The sequence below is a fragment of the Hyperolius riggenbachi genome, chromosome 8 (genome assembly GCF_040937935.1).
Source record: "Hyperolius riggenbachi isolate aHypRig1 chromosome 8, aHypRig1.pri, whole genome shotgun sequence".
In the NCBI taxonomy this organism is placed as follows: domain Eukaryota; kingdom Metazoa; phylum Chordata; class Amphibia; order Anura; family Hyperoliidae; genus Hyperolius; species Hyperolius riggenbachi.
In genome coordinates, this window is record NC_090653.1 from 40593191 (window position 1) to 40610406 (window position 17216).

Consider the following 17216-nt stretch of genomic DNA (forward strand, 5'->3'; position numbering starts at 1 on the left):
AGTGCATGAACCACCCTGATATGAACCTTCTCACAGAGATTCATTGCTAAAACCCCAGTTTTTTTTACATAGGGTTAAAGCTTTGTTCACAGCATTTAGCGCAGATGGCTGTGCGATCGGAACGCAACGCGTCCGATCGCACGCCATCTGCGCTACTATGCGCTGCACTGCAGATCCCATTCATTACAATGAATGGGATCTGTGCTGCGATTCCCAAAAATGCGTGCAGCACGCGATAGCGCAATCACGCTGCATATGATGGGAACGGTAGAAGGGCTGTCTATGCCCTTCTACCGTTTTTGCATGTCGCACACTATACACGCTGCCAAAATGCGCACGGCAGTGCGCATAGTCTGAACGAGCCCTAAACTCTGCACTGGGTGTTCAGTTGGGAGGTTTCCTATTTCGCTGCCTGAGTTTGTTAAAGTGAACTTAAAGTGAAAATAAACTTATGAAATAATGGATTGTATGTGTAGTACGCATATAAATAGATCATTAATAGCAAAGAAAATAGTCTCAAATTTTTATTTTCTGTTTTCTAGCTTTATTTATAACTTTGCATCAGTCTGTCACAGTTGCAGTTTAGAATCCACACTGCAAAACAAAGCAGAAGTAATGACCCTTTGAACCTTCCTGCTGTAAAACCTTATCTCAAGCTGTCTCTCACTGTTTCTTGGCTGTTTAAAGAGGAACTGTAACCAAGGATTGAACTTCATCCCAATCTGTAGCCGATATCGTCTTTCCCATGAGAAATCTTTACCTCTTCTCAAACGGATCATCAGGGGCGTCGCTAGCCCTGTTTTAGGGGGGCACGTGCCCCCAATCTTTCCTGGGGTGCCACGGATCTCCCGGCCGCCGCTGCCCCCTCTGTCAGCGGCTCCCTCCAGCCGCCGCCGCCGCGTCTCAGACCTCAGGATCAGGCGGCGAGCCGGCGACCAATCGTGCGGGCGCTAGGACCCAGCGCCCGCACTGATATGCGGAAGTGACATCACTTCCGCATATCGAGCGGGTGCGTCCAGCGCCCGCTCGTACATCTGGTCGGGTCGCCGCTGATCCTGAGGTCTGCTGAGAGGTAAGGGGGGGAGCGGCGGCGGCTAGAGGGGGGGCCTCCCTGTCACTCACTCACTCACTAAAGGGGCTCCCTGGCACGCACTTGCTCCCTAAAGGGCCTCCCTGGCACTCACTCACTCCCTAAAGGGCCTCCCTGTCACTCACTCACTCACTCACTAAAGGGCCTCCCTGTCACTCACTCACTCACTCACTAAAGGGGCTCCCCTGGCACGCACTCACTCACTAAAGGGCCTCCCTGTCACTCACTCACTCACTAAAGGGGCTCCCTGGCACTCACTCACTCCCTAAAGGGCCTCCCTGGCACTCACTCACTCCCTAAAGGGGCTCCCTGGCACTCACTCACTCCCTAAAGGGCCTCCCTGGCACTCACTCACTTCCTAAAGGGGCTCCCTGGCACTCACTCACTCCCTAAAGGGCCTCCCTGTCACTCACTCACTCACTAAAGGGGCTCCCTGGCACGCACTCACTCCCTAAAGGGCCTCCCTGGCACTCACTCACTCCCTAAAGGGGCTCCCTGGCACTCACTCACTCCCTAAAGGGGCTCCCTGGCACTCACTCACTCCCTAAAGGGGCTCCCTGGCACTCACTCACTCCCTAAAGGGGCTCCCTGGCACTCACTCACTCCCTAAAGGGGCTCCCTGGCACTCACTCACTCCCTAAAGGGGCTCCCCTGGCACTCACTCACTCCCTAAAGGGGCTCCCCTGGCACGCACCTACTCCCTAAAGGGGCTCCCTGGCACCCACTCCCTAAAGGGGCTCCCTGGCACGCACTCACTAAAGGGGCTCCCTGGCACGCACTCACTCACTAAAGGGGCTCCCTGGCACGCACTCACTCACTAAAGGGGCTCCCTGGCACGCACTCACTCACTAAAGGGGCTCCCTGGCACTCACTCACTCCCTAAAGGGCCTCCCTGTCACTCACTCACTCCCTAAAGGGGCTCCCTGTCACTCACTCACTCCCTAAAGGGGCTCCCTGTCACTCACTCACTGCCTAAAGGGGCTCCCTGTCACTCACTCACTGCCTAAAGGGGCTCCCTGTCACTCACTCACTGCCTAAAGGGGCTCCCTGTCACTCACTCACTGCCTAAAGGGGCTCCCTGTCACTCACTCACTGCCTAAAGGGGCTTCCTGTCACTCACTCACTGCCTAAAGGGGCTTCCTGTCACTCACTCACTGCCTAAAGGGGCTCCCTGGCACTCACTCACTGCCTAAAGGGGCTTCCTGGCACTCACTCACTGACTAAAGGGGCTTCCTGGCACTCACTCACTGCCTAAAGGGGCTTCCTGGCACTCACTCACTGCCTAAAGGGGCTTCCTGGCACTCACTCACTGCCTAAAGGGGCTCCCTGGCACTCACTCACTACCTAAAGGTGCTCCCTGTCACTCACTATCGGGGTCCCTGTCACTCACTACCTAACTGGAGGCGCCTGTCACTCACTAGCTAACCTGGGGGTCCCTGTCACTCACTACCTAACTTGGGGGGGCTACCATATTAAGGGGGCATTCTGCCTATTTATGTGAAATGCTGTCTATTTATGTGCCTCATGACTGCTGAATGTGTCTTGTTGGGAGCCTTATGATTTGTTGGGGGCCTCATGATTGCTGAATTTGTCTTGTTGGGGGCCTCATGATTTGTTGGGGGCCTCATGATTGCTGAATTTGTCTTGTTGGGGGCCTCATGATTGCTGAATTTGTCTTGTTGGGGGCCTCATGATTTGTTGGAGGCCTCATGATTGCTGAATTTGTCTTGTTGGGGGCCTCCTGATTTGTTGGGGGCCTCATGATTGCTGAATATGTCTTGTTGGGGGTCACATGATTGCTAACTGCGAGACTATGGGAAAAGCTGAATCCTTATCATATGAGACAATAGCATTAAACCTACTTTTTTAGCGTTTTAAAACAGAAAATAAAACTGGGAGGTTCTAAAAAATTGAATACATTTTTCAGGAGTAGGATGGATGAAATTGTTTATCTTCACAGTTTATTTTCAACTTGGATTTTCCATAATGTTCATGTATGAGTTAAAACGTTTGTACAGTATTTAGTTTAAATTGCTGTTGCCACTTTGCGATAGATACCGGTAAGTGACTTTTGGGTTGCAGTTTGGGCACTCAGCCTCCAAAAGGTTCGCCACCACTGTCCTAATCTGATGTCCCACCATTGCTAGGTTCATGTAAATTTGTCTCCACCCGTTACCACACCTATATTCTGGTCCATGGCCCACCCATTTTTTGGTGCGGCGCGATAAGCACGCCACACAACGTGATCGTCATATTTTTGGCACGCTAGCTGCAGTGTGCTGAATTCTGCTGCCTACAGTATGTACAGTATACGCTGTTCTCTAGTGCTTGCACTGTGTGCTGATTTACCTCCAGTGTGTACAGTGTAAGGTGTTACTCTGTGCCTTTATTGATTGTAAACCAGCTGTATGGTATGCTGATCCCTGCTACTTTCAGTATGTACAGTATTAGCTGTAAAGCCTGGTACACACATACAATTTTGATTAGCCAATTTTAGCTCTGTTCATAAAATTCATTGTCTGTTGGCCCACTTACTGCACGGGGGTGGGAAATTGGGGGTCAGTGATTGACCAATCAAAATTGTATGTGCGTATACATCTTTGATCTATGCCTATACTGATTGTAAATGATCGAAATAAAGGACAGGGGGCTCCGTCCAATATTTCGATGGGCAGGCCCGTTATCCGTAGCTTACACCGCTGCTAAGTTCATGTACATTTGGCCCCACCCATGGCCACGCCCACTCACCGCATGGCCACGCCCATTTTTTGCCGCGCGCCTCCCCTCCTGGTGCCCACAGGTGCCACTGATCTCCAGGGACCCTAGAAACGCCCCTGCGGATCATCATGGGGCTCTATAAGGTAGATATTGTGGTGAAACCCCTTCCCCAGAGTGATGTCAGCACCTAGGAATTGACATCACACTGGGGAACCTTCCTGCATTGTGGGAAATAAGAACTGATTCCAACTGCCAAGCAATCAGAATCTCCTTCCACAGACATCACCTGCCAGCAGTAAATATGTCACCATGTGAATTGTGATTAGAGATAAGCCGAACCTCCGATTTTACTGCCGCGGAACGTTCGGGGTTCGCAGGAACTTCCGCGAACCGCAATAGACTTCAAGGGGAAGGCAAACTTTGAAAACTAGAAACATTTCTGCTGGCCAGAAAAGTGATGAAAAAGATGTTTCAAGGTGTCTAACACCTGAGATCTTTCAGTGACTACAAGAGGGGAAAACATGTTTACAAAAATACCTTATATTTTTTGAGAAAATCATTTTAAAGTAAAAATTAAACGCCTGCCGACTTTAGCAGTTAATAGCAAAGCCCCTTTAAAAGCTAGAAACACCAAAATTACTGGAAATGTTAAGAAGAACAATGGGAACAACAGGAAAAAATTTTTTTTTCAAAAAGACCTTATAGCTTTTGAGAAAATCAATTTTAAAGTTTCAATGGAAATTCTCCTTCTGACCGTGGGAAAATATACCTCCGCCGACTTTAACGGTTAATAGCCCCTTTAAAAGCTAGCAACACCAAAATTACTGGGAATGTTAAGAAGAACAGTGGGACCAAGAGGAAAAAAACTTTTTTCAAAAAGACCTTATAGTTTTGAGAAAATCGATTTTAAAGTTAAAAAAAAAGAGTCGATTCATAAAAAATAACCGATTCATTAAAAAGATCCGGCTCATTCATGAGCCGTTAGTATAGCAAAGAATGCGTCCTCGGCAGGACGTGAAGCTGCTGGCTCCCGCTGCTGTCTCTCCCCACCTGCCTGCACCTGTTAACCCCCACCTAGGCTGGCACCCAGTGCACCCATGAGTGCACTGGGTGCCAGCCTAGGTGGGGGTTGACAGGTGTAGGCAGGCAGATGGGGAGAGACAGCGAGAGCTAGCAGCTATGCATCCGAAAGGACGCATTCTCTGCTATGTGGGTGGGGGGCTTTGGAGATCTCGGCGGATCGCAGGTGAAATGTACACACGCGGGGAAGAAATCCCCGCTATTTACATCATACGGTGCTGCTGCGCAGCAGCACCGTAAAAGGAGATCATCAATCCCCGGCCCCTGATTGGCCGGGGATCGCTGGCAGCTGATAGGCTGAAGCCTATTAGAGGCGGTGCAGGACGGACCTCCGTCCTGCGCCACCCAGGGGAAAGAGGAGAGGGAGGGAAGGGGAAGGAGGCGGAAAATCGCTGCGTAGGGGGGCTTTGAGGAGCCAACCCCCCCCCCGCTGATTGCTAATAGCCGGCGGCGATCAGAGCCCAGGACATCCCCCTAGTGGGGAAAAAAGGGGGGAAGTCTGGTCGCCCTGGCTGTCTGCTGATCTGTGCTGTGGGCTGGAGAGCTCACGCTGCACAGATCAGCGCAAACAAGCCCGGACTTACAAGGCCACAAGTATGAAAAAAGTTAAATACCATTTCATAATCCAGATCCATGGAGGACGCCATCTGCGCCCTCCCGTTCATTCCGCCATGGCTCCCGCAGTGATACCGGCCCCTGATCGGGTCCCGACCCCTCCGAACGAGTCGGGTTCTTATTCCCCCCTAAATATGGCCGCCACGGATGGCGTCCTCCATGGATCTGGATTATGAAAAGATATTTAACTTTTTTCACATTTGTGGCCTCGGAAGTCCGTTAAATATTGTTTCCTGCTATCTTTTTACATATCCTGCAAATTTGGTGTTGCTGGGATGTAAGGGGCCTTTGCTATTAACTGCTAAAGTCGGCGGGTGATGATAACCAACCAGAATTATAGGCGTGCAAAAGTGCTGAATTCTGCCATAGGCTTCCATTAGGCTCCCTATTTCACTTTCAAAAATCTCAAATCTTTTCAAAGGGCGATGGCTCAGCAGTGGCAAATTTCTAGCATTGTAGGAAGTCTTAGGAGGATCATAACTGGTGAGTTTCGGGCCCCTAGGCCAAAGAGGTCATAGCCTAGGGTCACAAAAACCTGTTTATTTGGGCAATGTCAATGGTGGAAATTCTGACGAACATAAATCGCAGCCATGGCCGTTAGCAACGTCTGAACCTCACGACATGTCTCATGCAGGTAGAAGGCATATTGTTATACTTGGAATACAAAGATGGGTTCCCTACATCTTTGCAAACCAGAGTTACAGGGGTGCAAAAGTGGTAAAATCCCCCATGGGCTTTTATTGGCTCCCTATTTCACTTTCCAAAATCTCAAATCTTTTCAAAGGGCAATGGCTCAGCAGTACCAAATTTTCTAGCATTGTAGGGACTCTTAGGGGGATCATGACTGGTGAGTTTCGGGCCCCTAGGCCAAAGAGGTCATAGCCTTGGGTCACAAAAACCTGTTTATTTGGGCAATGTCAATGGTGGAAATTCTGACAAACATAAATCGCAGCCATGGCCGTTAGCAACGTCTGAATCTCATGACATGTCTCATGCAGGTAGAAGGCATATTGTTATACTTGGAATCCAAACATGGGTTCCCTACATCTCTGCAAACCAGAGTTACAGGGGTGCAAAAGTGGTAAAAACCCCCATAGGCTTTCATTGGCTCCCTATTTCACTTTCCAAAATCTCAAATCTTTTCAAAGGGCGATGGCTCAGAAGTACCAATTTTTCTAGCATTGTAGGGACTCTTCTCAACTTATTCCCCCCTCAATATGCCCGGCACAGATTGCCGCGGCTGCGCAGTTATTAGTGCGGGAGCCATGGGGGAATGAACGGGAGGGTGCAGATGGCGTCCTCAATGGATCTGGATTATGAAAAGGTATTTAACTTTTTTTCACATTTGTGGCCTCGGAAGTCCTTTAAAAAATGTTTTTATTTTTTTATTATTATTTTTATGTGCTGTGTGTGGGAAATCTGAAAAAAAATGGCGTGGGGTCCCCCCTCCCGAGCCTCTGTAACCCCTTGTCCCCCATGCAGGCTGGGCGAGCCAGAATGCGGAGCCCTGGCCGACTGGGGCTTCGCACCCTGAGCTATACCACTATACCAGCCCGCATGATCCATGGTATGGGGGACTCCGGGGGGGGCTGGGGGGGGCGGCCAAGCCTTGAGCCTCCTCCCCCCCCCCCGGCGCCCTTGTCCAATCCAGGGACAAGGGGCTCTTCCCCACCTCCGGTGCCCCAGGAGGAGGTGGGGGCGACGACTCCCAGGGGGGGTTCATGGTGGCATCTAGGAGTCCCCTTTACCCATTTCCACAAAGGGTCAAATGAAATAAAAACACAACCACGTGAAAAGTATTTTATTATTCTAAATTAACTATAAATACCCTGTACCTTTAAAAAAGTTTCCCCACGCTAATATCCACGGTAAACAATCCAACGAACTGTATCCTCTTATGTTGCGATCTTCAATTAAGTTGATTGAAGATCTCCGACGCCTCCCACATAGCAGAGAATGCGCATAGCTGACGGCTCCTGCTGTTTCCATGGGTGCACCGGGTGCCAGGCTAGGTGAGGGTGACAGGTGCAGGCAGGTGGGGAGGGACAGCAGCGGAGAGCCGGCAGCTTCACGTCCTGCTCAGGACGCATTCTCTGCTATACTAACGGTTCATGAATCATCCAGTTCTTTTTAATGAATCGGTTCTTTTTTATGGATCGGCTCATTTTACTTTGAAACTTTAAAATTGATTTTCTCAAAAAGTATAAGGTCTTTTTGAAAAAAAAAAATGTTTTCCTCTTGTTCCCACTATTCCACTTAATATTCCCAACAATTTTGGTGTTTTTGCTATGTAAGGGGGGCTTTGCTATTAACCGCTAAAGTTGGCGCCATTAAAGTCTATGGCCGAACCAAACTTTTTGGAAAAAAGGTTCCCGGTTCTCTGCGAAGGCGAACCACCTGAAGTTCGCCAGCGAACCGTTCGGCCCATCTCTAATTGTGATACATTTTAGAATGTAAATCAGATATAGGAAAGATTTTACAATGGGAAAACACTGACTAAACCATTTATTAATAATTATTGTAAAAATTAAGCACTTTTGTTTTTCATTACGTTATTTTCACAGCCGCTCCTCTTTAAAATCTTCAGGAAATGGGACTGATTTCAATCAAGCTATTGACTAGCTCAGAGAAGCTCCTTTGCATAGAGAAAGGCACTCAAAATCCACTGTGTTTTACACTGAGACACTGTGACCCTGACCTGGAGAATCGGGTAAGACTAGCGAAGCGCTTTGTCCTTTTAAGTGTCCAATGAAATTGTTTTTGAAACCTTACTCCTCATTCGAGGTAAGAGTGATTATAATAACTTTTTGGTGCCTCCTTCCACCCATCCGAGTGTTTTCCATAGACAGGGGCTCCCCCTTGTGACATTCGGTCAGTGGTCCATTTTTACTGAAAGACCGACCAACAACATCCATAAGAACATTCCTCGACAGATCGGCGTGGAGACAGAATTTTCTCCCCGCTTGTTACTATGATTGCCTGTTAGCCTTTATAAAATCGGGTTAAACTTTATCTTTGCGAAAATTAATGTGCATTCATTTTTCGTGAAGATAAAGTCTAATTCGATTTCCAAGCAAAAATGGCATTAAAAAAAAAGTTTTGTAGGGGGGTTGCCTTTATCGCAAATTTTTGTGGCAATAGTATAATTTTTTTGCGATAGAAATACTCGCAGTAAAAAAAATAGTTTTTCCGCATTTTCACATGACATTATTTTTCACACTAATATAATTTTTTTTTCACATTTTCACGGTAAAAAATACTTTTTTGCAATGGGTGCAGAAACACAAAAATACAAGCAATGTTTTCACTGAGGTTTTCTCGAGTCAAAAATAGCATCTCCGATGCAAGAATGACTTTGGCAAACATTCGCAAGCAACACTGCTCAGCACGTTAACAATCCCCACTAGCCTTGTGCATACAACTCATACAAACACGTTCTACAACTCATAGAAGCTTTGCATTGTGGATTACTTAAAGAAACAGTTACTATGTTGAGCTTTAATCAACAAAGTCTTTGTTTTACTTGTTGGGGAGGTAAACCCACCACTGCCGCCCTTTTTTAAGCGGTTTTTAAATGTTTTTACTCTATTCTGGTGCCTCTGTTCAAGCGTCTCTTCATTATACTGTTATTTGTATCTGTCTCTGTGCTGCTATTATAGAGAAACACATGACTTACTCAGATGCTTTGACAATGGGATCATCAGGCTGCTGTGGGTGACACTGCAGGAGTAGAGGTCATCTGGGCTTGGGGTGATGTTAAAGGACAGCCATGTGAGGTAGGTGATATCGGGGAAAGGCAGGGTCACTCTGTCTATCAGGTCCTCCGATATCTGCTGCCCGTTCCTGTACCAAGTCATGTTGATGTCCTTGGGGTAATGTCCGTACGCCCGACAGTGTAACCTACATGTGGAATTCTTGATGCACGTCTGTGTCACTGTCACAGCGGGGATTTCTGCAGTAGGAAATGGAAGATGTTATTCAGAGATACTTGACAAGCTGTAGAGCAGTACAGATCGCAGTTATGATGAGTGTGACAGGAAGTCCAGTATCTTGGACAGTATGTTAAATGCAGCTACATAGTAATGCCTATAACACCCATAGTAAATAAGTTGTCAGGATCCGCACCGTCTAAAAGCTTCTTTTATTATAGCTTTTTTTTTAAATTTCATTGTAGGCATAAGATATGTGTATCACACCGCCATGACGCACAGCGTTTCAGAATAGCTCTTTCTTCAGATAGCGTCAGACACACACTCAATTAACAGACAGAAAAGCCTCACTTATATAGTCCCAAGATGGACCTGATGGAAGACTTCTCACCAGCATAAATGCAAATTCATATCCTTCACCAAACCAATAGGAATGCTTCCTATCCACCTCCATAGAGGCTAATATGTTGCCAGGCTAGAGACATAAAAATAGCTAAAACTTCACAGGAATCTTTATTGGTTACTCAGACACAAATACCACACTCCAATGTGCAGAGCCAGTGTCATTCACTGTAACTATTCCTCAGCATTATGGGGTCAGCTAAGCTTATAATAGCTGATCACATCCATATTAGCATAAAGATGTCTCAAGCCAATCATCTGCATGGCTGCAGCTTAAACTCTAAGACTGACATCGCAGCCCACCAATCATATGCGTACGCCTCAAACGGTATTGCGTAATTTAAAGCGTATCTCCAAAATCGCCGACAGCGTCCGCCTCAAGACTGCATGCGTACATTTTAACGCGACCAGTACGCATTAGCGACCAATCAGCTTCAAAAGCGACAACGTCCGCCTAAAGACTTCATTGCGTATACCTGTTGCGGCCAATACGTGTTGATTTTTAATGTTAATATGCAATAGGACTATGGAGACATCTGCATGGATGGGGCTGATATTGTTGCCCACCTGTTTGAGAATTTTCGCCTAAGACTGCAAAATTATGTGTTCATGCGTACGTTCCGCATGGAATGTACGCATTGAAGTCTTCAAGCGGACGTTGTCGCCTTGGAGCGGATTGGATGTTGATGCGTATTGGCCGCAACAGATATACGCAATGAAGTCTTTAGGCGGATGTTGTCGCTTTTGAAGCTGATTGGTCGCTAATGCGTACTGGTCGCGTCAAAATGTACGCATGCAGTCTTGAGGCGGACGCTGTCGGCGATTTCCGTGACCTAACAAATTAAATGTTTTTATTCTTTTTGGGAATTGTGGATGCTGCATCCTTTGGGCTAAAGAGAAGGACCATCTAGCATGTTAATGCAAACTTCAAAAGCCATCATCTGTGATTATTACACAGTGGTGCATTAGTACACATGTGGCATGGGTGACTTACATATCTGGAAGGGCACTGGTAATGCTGACTTATATTTATAGGTTGTGAATTATTCAGTGTTCTCTGTAAAGACTGAACAGTGGGAAGCATTATAGAAATGTAGCATGGGGGATGGGGAAAGACACTGAGGGCTCGTTTCCACTATTGCGGTGCGGAATCGCCTGGATTCCACCGCTGATGAAATCGCATGCAGGTGCGTTTTTTTACGCGTTATTTTACGCGATTACGCATGCAATTTCGCATAGGTTAGGCTATATGCATTTTTAACCATGTCACTGCCTGTGTTAATTTACATTGGTTCCTATGCGGAATCGCATGCGTAATCGCGTAAAATAACGTGTAAAAAACGCATGCGATTTCCCTATTAAATACATTGTGTGCGATTCGCCTGCATTCCACACGCAGGCGAATTCTGCAGGGTGTTCCGTGCAGATTTTCTCTGCACAATAAAACGCTCCCACAGACGCATAAGTGGAAACAGGCCCATTCACTTATATGGTCTATGCAAATCCGCATACGCAAGACGCATGCGGATTCGCGATAGTGGAAACGGGGCCTGAAAGTAGTGTTGGTGTTTATGCATGTCTGCACTGTTAACCGGTTCGGGACCACCGCAGGTTAAAACTACACATGACTTGTGGCTGCCTAAGCCTGATGCGGAATTGTTTTGCTGGTGAGTCCCATGCCCGGGGCACCATTGCGCATCTCCACCAACACAGAACTCCACTTTCTATACAACTGTCTGTAGACAGCTGTGTTCCATACATCAATCAGGAACCATTTTCATTGGCTCCTGACCCCCGGATCACTGTGAATCAGTTACAGTCATCAGGAAGTACTGAATTTAAAAAAAAATTGGTTCTTAAAGGGGCTAGAGTAGTGATGAGCACAAATTTCGCATAGATATAATTTCACATCGAAATTCGCAATTACGATGTGAAATCGTAAAGTGAAATTCCAGGAAAAATCGTAATTAATTTTGTCTGTAATTGTAATCATTTGTAATGTCCTGTAAATATCACATAATTTATGCATAATTTTGTGCCGACTTTAACGGTTAATAGCAAAGCCCCCATACATGCTATTGCCACCATTGCTGTGTATGTTATGGGGAATAATGGATACAAGTAAAAAAAAGGATTATTTCAAAAAGACCTGGTAGTTTTTTAGAAAAGCGATTTTAAAAATTCAAAAGAAAAATGTTTTTTAAACTGTCATTTTTTAAAAAAGTAAAAAAAAATATTCCTTTGCATTTTTAAAATCGATCGACAATAGCATGTACAGAATGGGGGCTTGGAAATTCACCGGCGCTAAAGTTGGCACAAAATGATGTGAAAATTACGAATGATTACCCAAAATCAATTGAATTTACAAATCGTATTTACGTATGGGCGTAATCGCGAAAATGTACACAAAAATTTGCGAAAGGGAGGCAAAATCAATAAGGATTATACTTTGGTTAATGATCAGGGGCAGTTTGAGACCGAGATGGCACATTTCTCTTATATCTACACTAATCTATTAATCCTGGGGATAATCACTTAAAGGGACACTTAAGTCAAACAAAAAAAATGAGTTTTACTCACCTAGGGCTTCCAATAGCCCCCTGCAGCTGTCCGGTGCCCTCGCCGTCTCCCTCCGATCCTCCCGGCCCCGCCGGCAGCCACTTCCTGTTTCGGTGACAGGAGCTGACAGGCTGGGGACGCGGGTGATACTTCGCGTTCCTGGCCACAATAGCGCCATCTATGCTGCTATAGCATATATCATACACCATATAGCAGCATAGAGGGTGCTAATGTGTCTGGGAACGCGAAGAATCACTCGCGTTCCCAGCCTGTCAGCTCCTGTCACCGAAACAGGAAGTGGCTGCCGGCGGGGCCAGGAGGATCGGAGGGAGACAGCGAGGGCACCGGACAGCTGCAGGGGGCTATTGGAAGCCCTAGGTGAGTAAAACTCATTTTTTTTGTTTGACTTAAGTGTCCCTTTAACCACTTAAGGACTGCAGTCATAAAACCCCTTAAAGAGAACCAGAGATGAAGCAACCTCATGTATTTTACCTTATAAATCAGTGGGAACATGACAGTAAACACCTAATCTGCTCTTTGTTACATTGTTCTCTGTTTAATTTGCCTGTTATCACCTCTAAGATAAGAATCCCGACTAAGCAGTCGGTCTGGCTTTGCTACAGAATAATTATAGCTGAGACTGTGTTCTTTGCTGTCTTCAAGTCCAAGCCTGTCCCCTGCTGGCTTTGCTCAGGAATCATTATAGCTGAGTCATTATAGCAAAGCCAGAATCAATGCTCAGTCCGGGATTCTTATCTCAGCTAGATAACAGACACTTTTAGCAGTGAGGATGGAACAGAGAGCATGGTAAATGTTTTCTCTAATGTTCCCACTGATTTCTATGGTAAAATACACAAGGGTGCTTCGTCTCTGGTTCACTTTAAGGACCAGAGCCTTTTTTTCCATTCGGACCACTGCAGCTTTCACGGTTTATTGCTCAGTCATACAACCTACCACCTAAATGAATTCTACCTCCTTTTCTTGTCACTAATACAGCTTTCTTTCGGTGCTATTTGATTGCTGCTGCGAGTTTTAGTTTTTATTATATTCATCAAAAAAGACATGAATTTTGTCAAAAAAATGACTTTTTTAACTTTCTGTGCTGACAGTTTTCAAATAAAGTAAAATTTCCTATACATTTGAGCGCGAAAGTTATTCTGCTACATGTCTTTGATAAAAAAAAACCCATTCAGTGTATATTTATTGGATTGGGTAAAAGTTATAGCGTTTACAAACTATGGTGCAAAAAGTGAATTTTCCCATTTTCAAGCATCTCTGACTTTTCTGCGCACCTGTCAGGTTTCATGAGGGGCTAAAATTCCAGGATAGTACAAATACCCCCCAAATGACCCCATTTTGGAAAGAAGACATCCCAAAGTATTCAGTGAGAGGCATGGTGAGTTCATAGAAGATTTTATTTTTTGTCACAAGTTAGCGGAAAATGACACTTTGTAACAAAAAAAAAAAAGTTTCCATTTCTTCTAACTTGCGACAAAAAAAAATGAAATCTGCCACGGACTCACTATGTTCCTCTCTGAATACCTTGAAGTGTCTACTTTCCAAAATGGGGTCATTTGTGGGGTGTGTTCACTGTCCTGGCATTTTGGGGGGTGCCTAATTGTAAGCACCCCTGTAAAGCCTAAAGATGCTCATTGGACTTTGGGCCCCTTAGCGCAGTTAGGCTGCAAAAAAGTGCCACACATGTGGTATTGCCGTACTCAGGAGAAGTAGTATAATGTGTTTTGGGGTGTATTTTTACACATACCCATGCTCGGTGGGAGAAATATCTCCGTAAATGACAATTGTTTTCTTTTTTTAACACACAATTGTCAATTTATAGAGATATTTCTCCCACTCAGCATGGGTATGTGGAAAAATACACCCCAAAACACATTATACTACTTCTCCTGAGTACGGCGATACCACATGTGTGGCACTTTTTTGCACCCTAACTGCGCTAAGGGGCCCAAAGTCCAATGAGTACCTTTAGGATTTCACAGGTCATTTTGAGAAATTTCGTTTCAAGACTGCTCCTCACGGTTTAGGGCCCCTAAAATGCCAGGACAGTATAGGAATCCCACAAATTACCCCATTTTAGAAGGAAGACACCCCAAGGTATTCCATTAGGAGGATGGTGAGTTCATAGAAGATTTTTTTTTTTTGTCACAAGTTAGCGGAAATTGATTTTAATTGTTTTTTTTTCACAAAGTGTCATTTTCTGCTAACTTGTGACAAAAATAAAATCTTCTATGAACTCACCATACTCCTAACGGAATACCTTGGGGTGTCTTCTTTCTAAAATGGGGTCATTTGTGGGGTTCCTATACTGCCCTGGCATTTTAGGGGCCCTAAACCGTGAGGAGTAGTCTTGAAACCAAATGTCGCAAAATGACCTGTGAAATCCTAAAGGTACTCATTGGACTTTGGGCCCCTTAGCGCACTTAGGGTGCAAGAAAGTGCCACACATGTGGTACCGCCGTACTCAGGAGAAGTAGTATAATGTGTTTTGGGGTGTATTTTTACACATACAGATGCTAGGTGGGAGAAATATCTCTGTAAATGACAATTATTTGATTTTTTTTACACACAATTGTCCATTTACAGAGAGATTTCTCCCACCCAGCATGGGTATGTATAAAAATACACCTCAAAACACATTATACTACTTCTTCTGAGTACGGCGATACCACATGTGTGACACTTTTTTGCAACCTAGGTGCGCTAAGGGGCCTAACGTCCTATTCACAGGTCATTTTGAGGCATTTGGATTCTAGACTACTCCTCACGGTTTAGGGCCCCTAAAATGCCAGGGCAGTATAGGAACCCCACAAGTGACCCCATTTTAGAATGAAGACACCCCAAGGTATTCCGTTAGGGGTATGGTGAGTTCATAGAAGATTTTTTTTTTGTCACAAGTTAGCGGAAAATGACACTTTGTGAAAAAAAAAACAATACATATCAATTTCCGCTAACTTGTGACAAAAAATAAAATCTTCTATGAACTCACCATACTCCTAACGGAATACCTTGGGGTGTCTTCTTTCTAGAATGGGGTCATTTGTGGGGTTCCAATACTGCCCTGGCATTTTAGGGGCCCTAAACCGTGAGTAGTCGTCTTGAACCCAAATGTCTCAAAATGACCTGTGAAATCCTAAAGGTACTCATTGGACTTTGGGCCCCTTAGCACAGTTAGGCTGCAAAAAAGTGTCACACATGTGGTATTGCCATACTCAGAAGAAGTAGTATAATGTGTTTTGTGGTGTATTTTTACATATAACCATGCTGGGTGGGAGAAATATCTCTGTAAATGACACATTTTTGATTTTTTTTACACACAATTGTCCATTTACAGAGAGATTTCTCCCACCCAGCATGGGTATGTGTAAAAATACACCACAAAACACATTATACTACTTCTCCTGAGTATGGCGATACTACATGTGTGACACTTTTTTGCAGCCTAGGTGCGCTAAGGGGCCCAACGTCCTATTCACAGGTCATTTTGAGGCATTTGTTTTCTAGACTACTCCCCACGGTTTAGGGCCCCTAAAATGCCAGGGCAGTATAGGAACCCCACAAGTGACCCCATTTTAGAAAGACGACACCCCAAGGTATTCCGTTAGGGGTATGGTGAGTTCATAGAAGATTTTATTTTTTGTCACAAGTTAGTGAAAAATGACACTTTGTGAAAAAAAACAATAAAAATCCAATTTCCGCTAACTTTTGACAAAAAATAAAATCTTCTATGAACTCATCATACACCTAACAGAATACCTTGGGGTGTCTTCTTTCTAAAATGGGGTCACTTGTGGGGTTCCTATACTGCCCTGGCATTTTACGGGCCCAAAACTGTGAGTAGTCTGGAAACCAAATTTCTCAAAATGACTGTTCAGGGGTATAAGCATCTGCACATTTTGATGACAGGTGGTCTATGAGAGGGCAAATTTTGTGGAAACGGTCATAAGCAGGGTGGCCTCTTAGATGACAGGATGTATTGGGCCTGATCTGATGGATAGGAGTGCTAGGGGGGTGACAGGAGGTGATTGATGGGTGTCTCAGGGGGCGGTTAGAGGGGAAAATAGATGCAATCAATGCACTGGGGAGGTGATCGGAAGGGGGTCTGAGGGGGATCTGAGGGTTTGGCCGAGTGATCAGGAGCCCACACGGGGCAAATTAGGGCCTGATCTGATGGGTAGGTGTGCTAGACGGTGACAAGAGGTGATTTATGGGTGTCTCAAGGTGTGATTAGAGGGGGGAAATAGATGCAAGCAATGCACTAGCGAGGTGATCAGGGCTGGGGTCTGAGGGCGTTCTGAGGTGTGGGTGGGTGATTGGGTGCCCGCAAGGGGCAGATTAGGGTCTAATCTGATGGGTAACAGTGACAGGTGGTGATAGGGGTGATTGATGGGTAATTAGTGGGTGTTTAGAGGAGAGAAGAGATGTAAACACTGCACTTGGGAGGTGATCTGATGTCGGATCTGCGGGCGATCTATTGGTGTGGGTGGGTGATCAGATTGCCCGCAAGGGGCAGGTTAGGGGCTGATTGATGGGTGGCAGTGACAGGGGGTGATTGATGGGTGGCAGTGACAGGGGGTGATTGATGGGTGATTGACAGGTGATCAGTGGGTTATTACAGGGAATAACAGATGTAAATATTGCACTGGCGAATTGATAAGGGGGGGGTCTGAGGGCAATCTGAGCGTGTGGGCGGGTGATTGGGTGCCCGCAAGGGGCAGATTAGGGTCTAATCTGATGGGTAACAGTGACAGGTGGTGATAGGGGGTGATTGATGGGTAATTAGTGAGTGTTTAGAGGAGAGAATA

The 17216-nt window shown here is 45.7% G+C and overlaps 1 protein-coding gene across 2 annotated transcripts in view; it reads right to left on the reverse strand.

Moving 5' to 3' along the window:
• LOC137528099 (major histocompatibility complex class I-related gene protein-like) overlaps positions 1-17216 on the reverse strand; it is a 31702-nt gene that overhangs the window by 726 nt on the left and 13760 nt on the right. For both annotated transcript variants that reach the window (XM_068249378.1, XM_068249379.1), the window contains exon 4: positions 9180-9455. In XM_068249378.1, coding sequence (XP_068105479.1) covers positions 9180-9455 — 276 coding nt within the window. The remainder of the gene's footprint in view (positions 1-9179; positions 9456-17216) is intronic.